The sequence below is a fragment of the Triticum aestivum genome, chromosome 6A (assembly GCF_018294505.1).
Source record: "Triticum aestivum cultivar Chinese Spring chromosome 6A, IWGSC CS RefSeq v2.1, whole genome shotgun sequence".
In the NCBI taxonomy this organism is placed as follows: Eukaryota; Viridiplantae; Streptophyta; class Magnoliopsida; order Poales; family Poaceae; genus Triticum; species Triticum aestivum.
In genome coordinates this window covers 103,678,192-103,696,532 of record NC_057809.1, presented here as the reverse complement: position 1 = coordinate 103,696,532, position 18,341 = coordinate 103,678,192, and the positions used below count along the sequence as shown (strand labels likewise).

General features: G+C 47.8%; 1 protein-coding gene and 1 pseudogene across 1 annotated transcript; one reads left to right on the top strand and one right to left on the bottom strand.

Annotated features, from left to right (window-relative positions):
- Positions 1-896: 896 nt before the first annotated feature.
- LOC123130394 (uncharacterized) lies at positions 897-2,707 on the top strand. The gene has a single exon (XM_044550297.1). It carries the CDS (start codon positions 1,151-1,153, stop codon positions 2,540-2,542), a length of 1,392 nt encoding a protein of 463 aa, XP_044406232.1. The 5' UTR covers positions 897-1,150; the 3' UTR covers positions 2,543-2,707.
- A 6,255-nt stretch (positions 2,708-8,962) lies between these two features.
- On the bottom strand, positions 8,963-16,681 carry LOC123129505 (receptor-like protein 2; annotated as a pseudogene).
- Positions 16,682-18,341: the final 1,660 nt, after the last annotated feature.

The following is an 18,341-nucleotide window of genomic DNA, read 5'->3' as shown; positions in this document are numbered from 1 at the left end:
CAATCTGGGTAAACATCGTGTCCCCCTTGTGCCCTGTTACCGTCGTCCTAAAGCTACCAGCTCGGAACCCCCTACCCGAGATCTGTTGAATTCGACTTCGTCACCACGGAAGGGAAGCCGCAAAAACCAACTAAGACCTATGATAATTGGATGTAGTTGAAGAATCAAAAACCGCAAAAACCTCTCGAACCTTCCAATAGAAGGTGCTATCACGGCAATCCCTGATGTAGTTGCACAATTCAACCTAATGAGATCGGCAGTGATCTCGATGGTCAACAACAGCACCTGGGAAGGCACCACAAAGGTTAAAGCATTTATAACTATAATAATACAAGTCATGAATCGCGTAATACATGGGGTACAAATTAGAATAGAATTATGTATAGATGGAATCTCAAAGCTACTTACATAATAAACTCATGAACTCTCTATTTTTTTTAAATGGATTTTATTTTCGGAAAAATAGCAAATTGTATGAGCATTGTATTGACCTTTTTGTTTCGGACCATTTCAGTGGATTATAATACATGGAAGCCGCCAACTTACATGGGCATCCATCATGGAATTAACATATGCGCACCAACAATAACTGAGAAATACACTCCCAATTGTTCAGTTTGAGAATCGTAGGTGGCTTACCTTAAAGTCCCAACTTATTTGTCAGTGTAGTCATATTTGCTGGATGATACTACTTCCTTCATTTCAAATTACTCGTCGCAGAAATGGATGTATCTAAAACTAAAATACATTTAGATACATTCATACCCGCGACAAGTAATTCGGAACGGAGGAAGTACTATGGTAGATTAATTACTGATTACACATGGTGAACTCGTGAATGCCCCATCGCTCAGTTTGTTCTGGTTTCTACTGCTGTGCTTTGTTAGAGCTCAAATTGATTGAAAGGAGTGTACCAATTAATCACCGGGCATCCTCTGTTGCTTCTGCTTAAGCATTTCATCAAACACTTGACAGACGCGACAATTGACAAGGTTGGCGGCTCCATCCATGGAGCAGCGGGGTGCAGCGGCCATCAGCGTAGGAGGAAAGCAAGAACCCCGGCCAGCATCTCGTCGCTGCCGCGACTCCTCACCGTGGTTCTTACAGCTGCGTCTCATGCGGCCACATCGGTCGCGATGCCGAGGTAAGAATGGCACGCGGCGGCGGGATGCAGGCACAGGCGCGCCACCGCGGGAGACGCCCTGGAGATGTTCGAGGTGCGGGGCCCCTGGCCACCGACGAAGAGGAGGAGAGATCGGATACGGTGCGTCGCTGGTGGCTCCGGCGGTTGGACCACGGGCGGCGGCGGCGGCGGCAGTCACGAGTCGAACTCGGATTGCGTGGTTTCTACGCGGCGGGGCATCAGGGGTCGATCTATATCTGGCGGGCTGCGGGGATAGATCGCACTTTTCCTTCGATCCTGCGAGCAAGCCGTCCCCTCGATAGATCACGCGCGACGTTCCCTGACGACCTAACAACCCGGCGAGCTTCTCTCGCCGACGGCGAGCAAAGAATCCGGCGAGTTTCCTCTTTCTTATCCGATCATCATTTGAATTTCAGCATCGCAATTGTTCTATTACTACTTGTTTCGCTTGTGCAATCACTTGGTCTCTCTGTTCTTTGCTGTGTCCTGTGTTTCGCAGAGATGGCTAGTCATGTCGCTGCGACCCTGCCGCCGCTGCTTCCTACCCCGGCGCGCTGCCACCTCCTGACGCCTCCTCCGGCAGTGTACACGGCTCGTGTGGAGCTGGACACCAAGAAGCAGCAGCCTGGACGTGCCTCGATGAGCCGAAGCTGGATCAGAGACAAGATCGACCTTCCCGGACGTGCTTCCCGGAGCTCCAGCTGGGCCACTGACAAGACGCTCCGCCGTGCCAAGAGTTTGAACGGCGGCGTCGAGCGCCTCGGCCGCGTGGAGACGCCGAGAGAGAACTGGAAGAGGCCGGCGAGCCGCGCGCCATCCGTCGACCGGTGCGACAAGAAGCCGAGGCCTCCGACTGAGATGGTGGCAGCCTCGGAGGAATCAATCTCCGCCGGCCCCGCCCCGCCGGCCGGCCGGTTCGAGAAGAAGGCGACGCCTATGACTGAGATGGTCGCAGACTCGGTGGTGACGTCCTTCCCTGGCCCTGCTCCGTCGATCGACCTCTCGGAGAAGAAGGCAGAGCCTACGACTGAGATGGTGGCAGACTCGGAGGCGGCGACACTCTTCGCTGGTCCTGCGGCGTCGGTTGACCGGTCGGAGAAGAAGCCAATGCCGCCGGCCGTGGTGGAGGCATCACCCTTCGCTGGCCTCGCTCCGTTGATGTACCGGCCCGACAAGAAGCCGAAGGCTCTGGCTAAGATGGAGGTGGACTCGGAGGCATCCTTGTTCGCTGGCCCGACATTCATGATGTCGCCGGACCCGAGCGAGCTGCCCATGCCGACCTTCATCATGTCGGCGGATCCGAGCGAGCTGCCCATGCCAACCTTCCTCCATAAGCACAAGGTCGCTAAAGTGTTAGCTAGACTAGTCGCTCCGATGCTCATTGATCAGCAAGATTGAAGCTGCTTTCAGTGTGTAGCTAGGTGGAGTATGCTGATCAGCAAGATTGAAGCTGTTTTCAGTCTGTAGGTTGTAGCTAAGTGGAGTATGCTGATCAGCAAGATTGAGGCTGTTTTCAGTATGTAGCTAGGTGGACATGATTAATACAATCACCATTTAGTATTATGGAGCTTGGCACTGATCTTATCTGTGATGGCATGAAATGATGGTGTTGTGCATTCTGCAAATAAGTGTCTGCAAAGTGCAAACAGAGACATTTTCGCAAACACCTTCAGGGCGTGAGCTGACCAGCCTCCTTGGGCCGCGTGGTGACTAGCTTTGACATGCTGCCATCCTTTGGACGAGCTCAGCGGTTGACCGCCGTGACCCGTGAGGCCGTGCGCGTCAGCGGTTGCCGCGTTGGAGGGGTTGCGGCTTGCAGGAGTAGCAGGTGTCTTTGCCCAGTAAGTGTTCGACGAAACGCGCCGGCGCCCTAGCATCAGTTGCCGCAGGGCGGGCAGCCGCCGGAGCCGCGTTCCCCGACCCCGCTGACGTCCCCGCCGCGTCGGTGTACAACCGGTGGCTCTCCCCGTCGCTGCGGCCCCCGGCTCACCCGCAGGTGCGTCTCACGTCGCCCAGCGGCCAGATCCCACCCCCCAACGCGCCCGCCCTCCTCGCCATCTTCAAGCTCTGACCCGTGGCAGTGCACTTCAACCTGAGGTCACAGCCACAATAGCATGCCCACCAGCCACCAAGTCTGTTGAATCAATGCCTCTCACACTAACACTGCGAAATGGAATTATGCAAGTGGAAGGTGAATTTTCCGGCCACCAGCTCCTGCCGCAGCTTTTACGCCAACCAAATATGATGCTATCATATATGATTCAGGCCATGCTGAAAGTAGGATATGGATTGTTTGACAATATTGTTTTTTCCCGCTTATCGTATTGTTGCATTGAGTTTTTCGAGTCCACAAACCAAAAGTACTTACTATTTAGGGGGATCGTGTTTGTGCAAAACAGATCTTGCACGCTTGGGGGTTATAATTTTATGTCCTTAGAGTATTAAGTGCATAGATAGCTGACATATTTAGCTGATAATACTAGGAAGTGATTAACATTGACAATGACAAACCAGTTTAACGCCATTGGCTTTCTACTAGAATAAGCACCTTCCTATGTTTCTTGCAAAAAATAAATGCCTTCCTATGTAATTCAAGGATCGTCTGATCTCCCGATGCACCCTTTTATACCTTCCCCTATGCTACCTGTGCTAGACATTTTTCAACCCGTCATGCCTAGAATATATTTGCATTCTTTTATCATGGTACATTTGCTGTCACATGATCTTCTTGATGCATATTCGCAATTGAAAATAGAATTTGGTGCCTACTTGCTTTCTTATGCAGCATGCTGTTAGCTCATGGGAGAATCAGTAAAAAAAATTCTGACATGAAACAGTACATGATTGTTCTGAAATTAGTGGTTCCACGATGTCTGTGTCTAACTTATTTACTTTAGCAGTGCAAGAGGATGCTTTTGGGCGAGACACCCTACTTACGTAGGAAGAAATGAAGTCAGCCTGCACCAGGGGTGTACTTGACAACAACAGGGATACAAAGTTGGTCTGATTTGCAAGGCTTCTGGTTAGCTCTTTACACATGGCAATTTAAACATATGACTCTAATATAAGTGCTAGAGTACTTCTGAAAATCAAGATTTATTTCTGGTTATCACTAAAGAAAAGTATTCTTACTAAATCAGCTTTAGGCAGGAGAGGCTACAAAGGAGATGAAAAATGACATTTTTTGTGATAAGTTATCATTGGAGCGCCTCTTGTGTGCTTTCCCTGTAGATTTTCTTTACTGGACTGCAGAGTCAAATGTTCTTATATTCTATACTCAATATTTACAAATATTAACCATTTGTTAACGGTGATAACGGTTACATGGTTTCAGCCAAAATGTCTAGCTAAGACTTTCTGATCATATAGGACTCCTACTCCAAAGAAAACACCGAAGGAGGTCATAAAGATGATGGCCTCACTACCAATCTGTTTTATAGGGTCAATGGAAACTGGACTTGCTTCTGCCGAACCACAATGGTTTGCAACCATAGGGCCACACAGTTTTGGGTTTCCACCAAAGCTAGAATCCGGAAACGTGCTGAACTGGCCCATGTTTGGAATAGGGCCTTCTAGGTCATTATTAGAAATGTTGAATCTGGAAAGGAAGTGCAGATTGTTCAATGCAGCTGGAATCTTACCAGTGAGATGATTACCAGACAAGTCGAGCATCTGCAGGTTCGTGAGATTGCAGATCTGTTCTGGTATCTCTCCAGATAATCTGTTGGAGCTCAAGTTAAGTGAAAATAGTCCTTGTAACCTACCGATCTCCGCCGGAATCATACCAGTTTTTCGAGTCCACGAACCAAATTTTGGAAGAGCAACCAGGCATTACCACCCAACCACAGTACCTTGCTTGACCTTCTTGAAATCCCACTACTTATGGACACATGTGACATGCTTCGATAGTCTTGCCTGGGATATTTGTTTTGTATTTGAAGCTGATTGATATTGTTGCATATGCAAAAATTTCAGGTTGCAGTTTTTTTTCCAAATCATTTTATTTTATTTTTCTCATTTACAGTAAATTGCACGAAGTGTATCTTAGAGCAAGTGCAAACCTTTTCATTTTAAGGCTTACAACCTTTATGCCTAAAATAGTTTGGTTGCAGTTGGAAGACAGTGTTGTGAAGCAAGCTTTGGCCTCTACCTCAGGCCAACAAGCCGTCTAGAATAGTCATTGTTCAAAAAACAGTGAGGTTTGTGTATGTGTAATTTGAGATGGTGATGCCTATATTTGTTTCTGGCCTTGGCGCTCAACAATTTTATACTGGACTAATCTGACTAGAAAAATGATTCTTTTCTATAACTGCATTCATACATCAAAACAACATACTGCCGTGGTTAGTACTTACTATTTAGGGGGGTCGTATTTGTGCAAAACAGATCTTGCACGTTTGGGGGTTATAATTTTATGTCCTTGAGTATTAAGTGCATAGATAGCTGACATATTTGGCTGATAATACTAGGAAGTGATTAACATTGACAATGACAAACCAGTTTAACGCCATTGGCTTTCTACTAGAATAAGCACCTTCCTATGTTTCTCGCAAAAAATAAACGCCTTCCTATGTAATTCAAGGATGGGCTGATCTCCCGATGCACCCTTTTATACCTTCCCCTGCTATACTATGCTACCTGTGCTAGACATTTTTCAACCTGTTGTATTATTCATGCCTAGAATATATTTGCATTCTTTTATCATGGTACATCTGCTCGTAGGAGCTAGGATCCTACCTGGTCTAGGGCGTAGGTTGTACGGGAAGGGGGAGGGTTGACGGAGATGCGATCGCGGCTGCCGGCGGCGGGGCGCCGTGGCGCGATGAAGAAGAGGCGGCGGCAGCGCAAGAGGCGGCTAGGGTTCCCGGCTCCCTTCGGGAAGCCGAGCGAATAATGATTGCTTCTTGCTTGATTAGATTGATACATCTCCTCTCCTTATATAGAGAGGTTTACTTGACACCTAAGCAAACGATCGTAATAACGATAAGATAATTGGGCTAAGCCCCTAATAATGATAAGATAACTTGGGCGACAACCCACGGGGCTAAACCCCTAATATGCCGGTCATAATACTTCTCCCCGCCTGCACAAACAGCTCGTCCTCGAGCTGTAAGGTGGGGAAGCGCTTGCTGAACTCCTCGGGGTGATCAACCAGCGTCAAACACCTTCGCGACAGCTGGGGTGGCCAGGTCGGCGGCGACGGCGTCCTCCGGAATGTAGTTTGCAGCCTCCAGGTAGAAGAGTCACGGGCAGACGTGGCCGGGCGTGTAGGGCTCGTCGCAGTTGAAGCACAACCCTTGGCGGCGACGCTCGAGTAGCTCGACTGAGGTGAGCCGGCGGAACGGGCGCGCCGCGGTCGCTGCGAGGGGTGCCGCGGAAGGCTGAGCAGGCCGACCCTACGTGGGAACATCCGGCCAGGGTAGCGACCTAGCGGCCCGGGACGGTGATTCCTTTTGGATGGCCACCGCGCGGCGCTCGAACGCGCGGGCGTAGTACATGGCCGTTTGGAGATCCTGGGGTCCCCAAAGCTCCACGTCCACGTGGATGTGATCCGAAAGTCCACCGACGAAGAGGTCGGCCCGTTGCTGCGCTGTCGCGCCCGACGCGTGGCATGCCAGGGCCTGGAAACGGTCGGCGAAGTCTTGAACCGTAGATGTGAAGGGAAGGCGGCCTAGCTTTGCCAGGCGGCTTCCGCGGATCGGTGGCCCAAAACGAAGGAGGCAGAGCTCGCGGAAGCGCTCCCAAGGGGGCATGCTGCCCTCGTCCTGCTCGAGGGCGTAGTACCAGGTCTGTGTCGCGCCGCGGAGGTGGTAAGAGGCAAGCCAGGTACGCTTCGAGGCGAGGGTGCGCTGCCCGCGAAAGAACTGCTCGCACTGGTTGAGTCAGTTGAGGGGGTCCTCCGTGCCATCATAAGTGGCGAAGTCCAGTTTGGCAAACCGCGGACACGTCTGAGTCGGAGCGCCGTGGCCGACTGGCTCGGAGGTGCGAAGCAGCGAGGATTGGGGCGCCCGGTCAGCATGGCCGCGGCCTGTGGAGTGCCCCGCCGAGCCGGAAGGGTCGCTGAACTGCAAAGTGGGTACCGACGGGTCTCCAGCCGACGTGTAGACGGGTGGCGACGATGATCCAGTCAACCAGGCCGGTATTGGGGACGGTGACGGCGGGAAGCGCACTTCCTGGATCGGTACGCCTCCCTGCGTGGGTGACCCGGGCCCCGTGTTGGGCGGGGGCGGGGCCGGCAACTGCGGCCTGCGCGGTATAGACCCGAGTGGCGTGGGGGGTGCAGCGAGGGTCGGGACCGGCCACTGTGGCCATTGAGGCGCGGCAGCGGGCGGCGGTGGGGCCGGCGGCTGGGGCTGCGGCTGCCCGGACCCGGGAAGCGTCAGGGGCGCAGCGAAGGCCGGGGCTAGCCACTGTGGCCATTGAGGGGCGATGACGGGCAGAGGTGGGGCCGGCAGCTGGGGCTGCGGCTGCCCGAACCCAGGAGGCATCGGGGGCGCGGCGATCGCCTGAGCCGGCCATTGCGGCCAGTGGGGGGCGACGGCGGGCGGCGGCTGACCGGGCTAGTGGTGGTGTAGAGGCCTGATCGGCGCCGTGGTGGGCGCGTACCAGGGCAGGGCAGCTGGCCTAGTCGCGGCGGCCGGCTGCAAGGGCAGCAGCCGCCGCCCTGCTAGGTAGAGGCGTATGCCCTGGACGGCGGTGACGAGGTCGTTGAGGACCCCGGTCATCTCCGCCGGCGAGTAGATGGCGACGGGCGGCGCGGTGGAGGGCGGCGGCGTCTGGCCAGTGGAGGCCAGCGGCGGGGTGGGGAGAGGCAGCGGCGCGGTGGTGACGGGCAGCGGCGGGTTGGGTGGTGGTGCAGACATGATCGGAACCGAGCTACCTGATACCAAATTGGTAGGAGCTAGGATCCTACCTGGTCTTGGGCGTAGGTTGTACGGGAAGGGGGAGGGTTGACGGAGATGCGATCGCGGCTGCCGGCGGCAGGGCGCCGTGGCGCGATGAAGAAGAGGCGGCGGCGGCGCAAGAGGCGACTAGGGTTCCCGGCTCCCTTCGGGAAGCCGAGCAAATAATGATTGCTTCTTGCTTGATTAGATTGATACATCTCCTCTACTTATATAGAGGTTTACTTGACTCCTAAGCAAACGATCCTAATAACGATAAGATAATTGGGCTAAGCCCCTAATAATGATAAGATAACTTGGGCCACACCCCATTGGGCTAAACCCCTAATATGCCGGTCATAACATCTGCCGTCACATGATCTTCTTGATGCATATTCACAATTGAAAATAGAATTTTGTGCCAACTTGCTTTCTTATGCACCATGCTGTTAGCTCATGGGAGAATCAGTAATTCTGACGTGAAACAGTACATGATTGTTCTGAAATTAGTGGTTCCATGGTGTCTATATCTAACTTATTTACTTTAGCAGTGCAAGAGGATGCTTTTGGGCGAGACACCCTACTTATGTAGGAAGAAATGAAGTCAGCCTGCACCAGGAGTGTACTTGACAACAACAGGGACACAAAGTTGGTCTGATTGGCAAGGCTTCTGGTTTGCTCTTTACACATGCCAATTTAAACATCTAACTCTAATATAAGTGCTAGAGTACTTCTGAAAATCAAGATTTGTTTTTGGTTATCACTAAAGAAAAGTATTCTTACTAAATCAGCTTTAGCTAGGAGAGAATGGAAAGAAATGTCATTTACCTAATCAGCTTTAGGCAGGAGAGGCTACAAAGGAGACGAAAAATGACATTTTTGTGATAAGTTATCATTGGAGTGCCTCTTGTGTGCTTTCCCTGTAGATTTTCTTTGCTGGACTGCAGAGTCAAATGTTCTTATATTCTATACTCAATATTTACAAATATTAACCATTTGTGAACTGTGATAACGGTTACATGGTTTCAGCCAAAATGTCTAGCTAAGACTTTCTGATCATATAGGACTCCTACTCCAAAGAAAACACCGAAGGCGGTCATAAAGATGATGGCTTCACTACCAATCTGTTTTATGGGGTCAATGGAAACTGGACTCGCTTCTGCCGAACCACAATGGTTTGCAACCATAGGGCCACACAGTTTTGGGTTTCCACCAAAGCTAGAATCCGGAAACGTGCTGAACTGGCCCATGTTTGGAATAGGGCCTTCTAGGTCATTATTAGAAATGTTGAATCTGGAAAGGAAGTGCAGATTGTTCAATGCAGCTGGAATCTTACCAGTGAGATGATTACCAGACAAGTCGAGCATCTGCAGGTTCGTGAGATTGCAGATCTGTTCTGGTATCTCTCCAGATAATCTGTTGGAGCTCAAGTTAAGTGAAAATAGTCCTTGTAACCTACCGATCTCTGCCGGAATCATACTAGTGAAACTATTCATGGCTAGATTAAGCTCTTTAGGAAAAGCACTGGGCGTGAGGTATTGCAGAAATTGGTTCTTGTTCCAAACAGGCAGCTCAAAGAATACCTTTGGTGCAGTATTATCTGATTCTAGCATTGGCATCTCCATTAAGGACCTTGGAATTTCCCCTGTAAGGCTGTTGTTTGATATATCTAGAGAGAAGAGAAAATTTAGGCTGCTGATCCATTCAGGTATCGGTCCAGTTAGTTGATTGCCTTGCAAAAATAGCATCCCCAAATTCGGTAGCTTTGATAACCAATCAGGTATTTTTCCAGACAATGAACAATGATTTATATAAAGAACCTGGAGATTCTGAAAACCATCAATGCTGACATCCTCTGGCATGGTCTCATGCAGGAAGTTGCACCCAATATAAAGGGTGGTGAGGCTCCTGGAACTGCTAAGCATCTGAAGTGTTCTTGTGATATTTGTGAGAGAGTTATTAGCAAGTGATAGGAATAAGAGGGACTTCATATTGAATAATTTTTCTGACAATTGACCGTGGAAAGGATTGTAAGATAGCCGTAGTGCAGTTAGCTTGCTACAGGAGTATATGCTTTCTGGAACTGTGCCGGTGAAATTATTGGAAAGAAGATCTAGTTTATTTAGATTGGACAGACTTGCGAAGTTGACCTTGGTAAGTTCCCCACTAAATTGGTTTGCCTTGAAGTCAATTGTTACAAGATTTGTGCAGTTGCCTAGAGCTGCTGGCAGCTCCCCTGACATGTTGTTGTGTTCCAAATGCAGCTCCTCCAATCTCTTCAGATCACCTATAGACTCTGGAATATTGCCGCTGAGCTCATTCCCGCCAAGATCAAGGGTGACCAGATTTGTGAGCTTGCTAATGCCATCGAGAGCTCCTTCTAACCTATTGCTAGGCAACGAGAGGTGCTCTAACGAGGTTACGTTGAAGAGTTCATCTAGAAGTGTACCATTGAGGTTGTTGTAGCCAACACCAAGCAATTTCAGCACCGAGCAATTACTGAGTCCTGGAGGGATGTTCCCACTGAGTTGGTTGAAACTGAGCTCAAGCACAGCAAAAGCTGGCGCGCTAACACATGGTGTAGTTGGTATCTGACCAGTAAATCTGTTGGAACTAGCATTAAGAACGACCAGGCTCTTCATCACCTCCCATGTTGTGGATGGTAATATGCCTGTAAGCCAGTTGCTTGAGATGTTGAGTACCTGCAGAGGCCGCGCAGGGGTTGAAGATGGCAGCTTGCTCAGGCCTCCTGTGAGGCGGTTGAAGCTGATGTCAAGAACAAGGATGCTGCTGGATGACACTAATTCCAGTGGCAAGCCACCAGACAGCAAGTTCCGGGAAAGGTTGAGGCGCAAAAGTCCGGTGAGGTTGCCAAGGAACGGCGAGATGGGCCCCTCGAGGCCTCGAGAAGCCAACGAAACATCAGTGACCTTCCTATCTTGATTGCAGGTGATCCCTTCCCATGTGCAGCAGTCGGTGTCGTGCCGCCACGACGTCGTGAGGCCGCCGTCCTGCGAGAGCCCGGCGAGGAGCTGGAGAAGGGAGCTCTTCTCCTGCTCGGTGCAGGAGCTGGTCTAAGAGACCAGCAGCACGAGAGCCAAGCCAAGTGAAGGCATATGAAATTTCTTGGTGTACCTGCTGTATGAAAAACAATTGCTGCATGGTGTTGTGGTGGAACTGCCCATTCTGAATATTTTTGTTTGACAGTTTCCTGAAACTGTCCATTCTGAAAGCATGCTAAACTACCATTTCCTAAATAAAAAAAACAAGAGCTGTCCATTCGGATTCTATCAGTTTTGTTGAATATTTCTGTTTGAAATTTTTGGTGATGTCATTTTGATGCCACCTAATTTTTTTTCCGAGTTGCTAATAATATGCCGTGTTAAGTCGAGTGTTGACTACCGGTGTCTCGCTGGTAGTTGAGTGGCTATAATATTTGGTGTCAAGTAGAGTGTCATTGTATTTCAATGGGAGTGCATATATGTCATGGATCATTGTACATGTGGGTAATAACATTTCATATTAAATCTAGCGTGGATGCTATTAAGGTTTGCTCCTACTTCAGATGCAATCTTCTCTTACAAATTATTTATGACGTACAGAAGCATGACAACAGACTTTGAAGATTGCAACTGCACGCGTACCACTTTACGACTTTGTTGGGGTCTTGAATTCTTATTGCTTTGTACAAAAAGCCCACCTCAAATTCTTATTGCTTTGTACAAAAAGTCCACCTCACAGAGTCACAGTTCCCCACTTGGAAGGAGAAGATCGTAAGCTGATGGGCATGTGTCTATGAACGCTTAGAGCATCTATAGCCGGACCCCTCAAACTGTCAGTTGAGGGATATGTGCCTGTGAGCATAGTAGATCGCCTTTGACATGGTCGCAAGTATAGTGGTTCCAACAAGTAAGAGTAAGCCTTTAGCAATTAAGCAGCAAGACTGAGGTTAAAATAGTGTGGGTTAGACAAAGATGTAGGGTTCCCGCTCCCTATAAAAAAAGAGGTAGGGTCTCCGAAAAAAAAGTCAAAGCGTTTTTCGGTGACATGGTCTCCCTCATACATCCCACCACACTAAAGAAAAGCAAATCTTGTGGGTTAGACAAAGAGGTGTACCTCTTCTTTTGGTTTGACCTTAGAAAGGTTAATGCATGGTTAGATGCATGTATGACCTTTAACCTGTGGGCCAACTCATTTAGACAAATATAATAATTAATATGTGTATCAGACATCTAGTTCCAAATCCCCTGTGACATGTCATGTTGTTTTCTTGGAAGATTATGATCTCATCAAACATAACCCAAAACGACCAAACGGCTGAAGATGAACTTCCGATGGGGAAAGCAGATCTCGAGTAGAGAGATGAACCCTTTGCACATGGAATAAGGTATTTAGCTTATTCTCTCAACCTCAATTGACCGCTGCTGAATTTATTATATTTAATACAGTATTACTTACCGACCAGAACACCTATCAGTATAACTTCTAAAAGGTTACTGAAAAAAATGTAAATTTTGGTGGGCATGTGTTCTTTTTCTAGGTAGTACGTAAGAGTTAAAAGGGAAGCATGTTGCCTATAGTGTTTTACTAGTTCAGAATCAAGTTTTGTGATAACCAGTGTTTACGTACTCCAGTGTTCTTTATTGTTCACATTTGGATTGAGCATAGTTGAGTAGCTCACTTGAGAGTGTCATGCTTTGCCAATATCTATTGCGAGAGTTGTCATTTTTTGTTACTAGCTAGAGTTGTCAATCTCTCAGCTAAACCACTTGCTGGAAACACAAGACATCAACTGAAATTCTAAATTATTATTTTTACTTCTACATGCACATATTTGGTCCCTAGGTTAAGATATGTACAATTGAGTTAGTTTAGGTCAACTTGCAGAAGTTCATACAATAGTGCAACTAGCTTTAGTTGGATGAGCAAAGTTCATACCAACTTCTCTCTAGCTCGGCTCGGCTAAATACAAGGCAACCAATCGTAAATACACTTGGGGTGTATATCATTCTACACTTAATATTTATAGGGGTGTATATCATTGCGTGTAAATGCCCACTTGTGTCATATCTTGGAACCCACTTCATTAGTTGAAAATTAAAATAAAAGAATTAGTATGTGTATACTCAAAACACTACTACATTCGCAAAGCTTGTAAGAAGTTTTTTTTTGGTAGGAAAAAAAAACTTTTCTGAATCTGATCATTTTTTTTAGAAATCAGAATTGATCATTTGTGGACAACCAGAAGGAATATGTGCAATAATAAGCTTAGCTAAGATAAGTTGCCATGCAAATGTTGTTAGTCACACTCCTACAACATCGTACATATAATGGCTGGATATTTTTATGCTGGCTTGGCAATACCCACAAAAAAAGTTCCTTTCCCACAAAAAAAGGAGCAGGTACAATTTATCTCTTTTTTAGGTATTGAAGCATCTCTAAGCCCACCCAATTTGAAGCCCAAGATGAAGCCAGCCCAAACTGTTATCTGTAAGCCAACCCAGATACTGGCCCCCATACGGCCCAACGTCGAGTCCTGCCCAACTCAGTGCGCCGGCGTCCCGAGGGTGGCCGCACCGCCGCACTCCCACTTCTAGTGGCCAGTGGCCAGGCAGAAATCGAACCAAGCCTCCCCCTCCCGGAGCTCTCTGGCGAGGGGGATGCGGCGACTCCCGGCGACCCCGCGTGGCGGTGGGCCGGCTGCTCCGAGTTCGCTAAGCTCGCTGGAGGACGGACACCGGAGGCTAGGAAACAGGTCCAGTGTCGCGCACTCAAAAGGTATATATCTGAAAAAAGGAAGTCTGAGGAAAAAAATAATACTTGGGCGCCTGGTTGATGTTTAATTGTTCGCTAGTCTCGTTTTAAGTTCAAATCCGTCCACGCGGCGACCCTTTACGGCGGCGTGCGGCGGTTCGCCTCCCGCCTCAGCTGGTCCGAGGAGGCCAGGCAGGCAGGGGACCGGAGATTCGACCAAGGCCGAACGTGACGTGAGCCCTTTGCCGAGGTATATTGTAGAAACCACGGAGCAGGTGCTTAATTCGTGCCACATTGTAGTGCTAGCTTTGTTGACATTTCTGAATTTTCTCTCAGCGCCAGTGTTGTTTTCTGTGGATACTTGCGATCCTGGGTTGGAGACTTGGAGTTACAGATTGCTAGACTGCAAATAGTTACAGATTTGAGTGTGCCAGACTGCAGATTGCTTTTTCTTATTATGTGTCCTCCTCTAGTCAACTTTCTCCAAGAGAAACATTCATCACTGTATGCGTATGTATCAAAGTAAATACTGACCAAATAGTTACACATTCCACAATAATAATATGCTTACACACTGTTGACATTGCTCACTCGTTAATCATGTTTCTGCTAAATGGAGTACAACGATGAACGTCACTAACTGACGATAGCAGGTTTACAAGAGATGTTGTTCTTGCTGGGGCTGGAGCCACTGACATGGTCTTGCTGAACTGGGAACCACTTGAGATCATGTAACGGTTTGGGCAGTGATAACAGTTACAAGGTTTTAGCCAAAATATCCGGCTAAGACCATCTGATCATATATGACTCCTACTGCAAAGAAAGCACCAAAGGCGATTGCAAAGATGACCTTACTGCCAATCTCTTCTCTGGAGTTGATGGACTCTGGACTTGCTTCCGCTGAACCGCAATGGTTTACAATCGAAGGACCACACAATTTTGGGTTTTCATCAAAGCTAGAATCTGGAAACGTGCTAAGCTGGCCTGCGGTTGGAATAGGGCCTTCGAGGTCATTATTAGAAACATTGAATTTGAAAAGAAAGTGCAGATTGTTTAGTGCGGCCGGAATTGTACCAGTAAGATGATTGCTGGACATGTCGAGCATCTGCAGATTTGTGAGGGTGCAGATTGGTTGTGGGATCTCTCCTGATAATTTGTTGGAGCTCAAATTAAGTGAAACGAGCGCTCTTAGTTGACCGATCTCCCCTGGGATCACACCAGTGAATTTATTGATGGCTAGATTAAGCACTTTTGGAAAAGCACCAGGTTTGAGGTATTGGATAAATGGACTGAAAAGATACACAGGCAGTTCAAAGAAGACCTTTGGTGCAGTCTTGTCTGATTTTAGCATTGGCATCTCCATTAAGGCAGTTGAAATTTCACCTGTAAAGCTGTTGTTTGATATGTCTAGATACAAGAGCAAGTTCAGGCTACTGATCCATTCAGGTATTGGTCCAGTTAGTTGATTGCTTTGCAAAAATAGCACCCTCAAATTTGTGAGCTTGGATAACCAATCAGGTATTGTTCGAGACAATGAACAATCACTCATAGAAAGAACCTAAAGATTCTCAAAACCATTAATGCCGTTATCCTCTGGCATGGTCTCATGCAGGAAGTTGGACCCAATAAGAAGGGTGGTCAGGCTCCTGGATCCCCCAAGGATCTGAAGTGTTCTTGTGATATTTGTAAGGGAGAGGTTAGCGAGTGATAGAAATGAGAGGGACTTCAGATTACCTATCTTTTCTGACAGTTGGCTATGGAAATGATTGCTGGAGAGCCGTAGTGCAGTCAGCTTGCTGCACGAGTATAAGCTTTCTGGAATGTTGCCGATGAAGTTATTGTGCAGGAGATCTAACTTTTTTAGATTGGGCAAGTTTGAGAAGTTGACCTTGGTAAGTTCTCCGTGAAATTGGTTGCCCTTTAAGATAATTGTTGTGAGATGTGTATAGTTGATCAATGCTGATGGAAGCTCCCCTGACATGTGGTTTTGTTCCAAATGCAGCTCCTCCAAACTCTTCAGCTTGCCTATGGCATCCGGTATATTGCCGTTGATCTTGTTGCCCCCAAGATCAAGGGTGACCAAATTTGTGAGCTTGGTGATGCCATTGAGTGCTCCTTCTAACCAATTATTAGGTAAAGAGAGGTGCTCTAATGATGTAACTTTGAAGACCTCATCTGGAAGAGTTCCACTGAGGTTGTTATAGCCAGCGCTTAGCAATTTCAGCATGGAGCAATTACCGAGTCCATGAGGAATATTTCCACTGAATTTGTTAATACTGAGTTCAAGCACAGAAAAAGATGGTGCGCTGAGACAGAGTGTAGTTGGTAGATGCCCAGTAAAACTATTGGTGCTGGCATTGAGCACGACCAGGCTCTTCATCACCTCCCATGTTGTGGATGGAAACCTTCAGGTAAACAAGTTGCTTGAGATGTTCAGTACCTGCAAAGGCCATGCAGGGGTTGAAGATGGCAGCTCGCTCAGGGCTCCTGTCAGGCGGTTGAAACTGACATCAAGGACAGTGATGTTGCTGGATGATACCAATTCCAGCGGCAAGCCACCGGACAGTGAGTTGCACGACAGGTTGAGGCGCAATAAGCCTGTGAGATTTCCAAGGAACTGCGAGATGGACCCCTCGAGGCCTCGAGAGGCCAACAAAACAGCACTGACCATCCTGTTGGGGCTGCAGGTGATCCCTTCCCAAGTGCAGCAGTCCGTATCGTTCCGGCATGACGACCCGAGGCCGCCGTCCTGCGAGAACCCAGCAAGGAGCTGGAGGAGGGAGCTCTTCTCCTGCTCCGTGCAGGAGCTGGTCGGAGGGGCCAAGGATATCAGCAGCACGAGAGCCAATCCTAGAAAAGGCAAGGGGAATCTGCTGCTGTTTGGGCAATGGTGTGACCGCATGGCTTTCTGAAGAAGCTAGCAAGGGAACCAATGGGCTGGTGAAGATCACGAGAGGAATGGAACAGGCAGCTCATGTCTCCATTTTATTTGATCCTCTTTCAAGTCACACTCAAGAAAAGGAAAAGAAATGGGCCTAGGATTGACTGTTGTTGGCAAGGAGACTAGTAGCACAATAGTCAGCCCAAAGAAAGGTATGTGAAATCACTACCTACGTGAGCGACTAGAAATTAGCCTGTAAACCACAAGCGTAAGCTTTGGTCTGCCAGGCTAAAGTACTAGTTTCTCTTAAAGAAAAAACAAGAGAGGAAAGGAGCAACCTGCTCTAGTCTCTGTCTCATTTCATCCCTTCTGGTCATCGTGATGTCAAGAAAATCTGGTCAAAGATTAGCTGCTATTGCATATCCACTAATTTATTCACGAGTCTGACTTCCAAGCACAAACTGGTTTGTTAATCTTAGTCTGACCTCTTATCGTATCAGTTTTGCAATTAAATTCCATCATCGATGTCAGGGTTGATTTAGAGAAGATGTGGATCACAACTCTCCCATAGGAGGTCATTCAGGCATTGTGGCTACCTATCAAAGGGTAAAAAATCTATTTTATTGGCGCCAGACGAGGAGATTGAAACTTTTCTACATGAGTGTGCAGTTTGCCAAAGAGTCAAGGGAGAGCATTGCCACTACCCTGGTCTCCTAGATCCACTGCCACTACCTAAGTGTTGTTGATTGATTGAATGGTGTGTTGTAGCTATCGTCATATGGCCTTTCTTAGATTGTTAATGCTGCTCAAACCTAGTTCTTTTCGGCATCTGGCACCCCTTCGCTCGTATTGGCAGGATGCGTGCCATGCAAGCTGGCTTGGTTGCATGATTCCCCCAGAATCTTGCCCTAGCTTTCCTAATTCCGTGTAGTCAGTGATGTGTCATTATTGCCTAGTATTATCTGCAATACACACATAAGAAGGATAATTTTTAAGCTATGTACACCTACCCACAACAGCGACATCACCTATATAATAGGGGTTAGTTGGGTTTGACTTAAAGCAAGGCTGAACATTTTTACAACTTATCTGATGACAGCTACATTTTTTCTTACACAAAATAATAACACCCACCCGGTGCAACTGAATCAACAGGAGGTTGAAATTATGTGGCATCCAATCTTTATTGTGTTGAGTGCCACACGATATTCACTACACCCCATGTACATTATGCTTGGATTGTCTTGCACTTGACCCATGTGTTTAGACACTTCATTTTATTTGGTGCTGTGAATGATTTTTATGCCTACCATAGACCTTTCATTGAGCGCTTTGCCCATGCTTGCTATGACTTTGAGGTAGATGCTTATTCTTTTGTTACACATATTTGCATCACTACCTCACATTTACATGCTTGTCCCCATGATATCTTTGCTTGTGCTCGATTGATATGCTTACATGCCATGTCACAATCCCTTGTCACACCATATGCTTTGCATGATGATGACACTTGTTTGGTCACTCATCTCTTGAATGCTTGGTTTTGCACTAACGCTAACCACATTTGTTTTTCCAAGTGTTTGTTGTCCTTACTCCTTTTGAAGGAACCACAAGATGGTGCGACAGTGGAGAGTGCCCATTTCGAGCTTCAAGATGACAAGTACTTGGTGAACGTCCACTT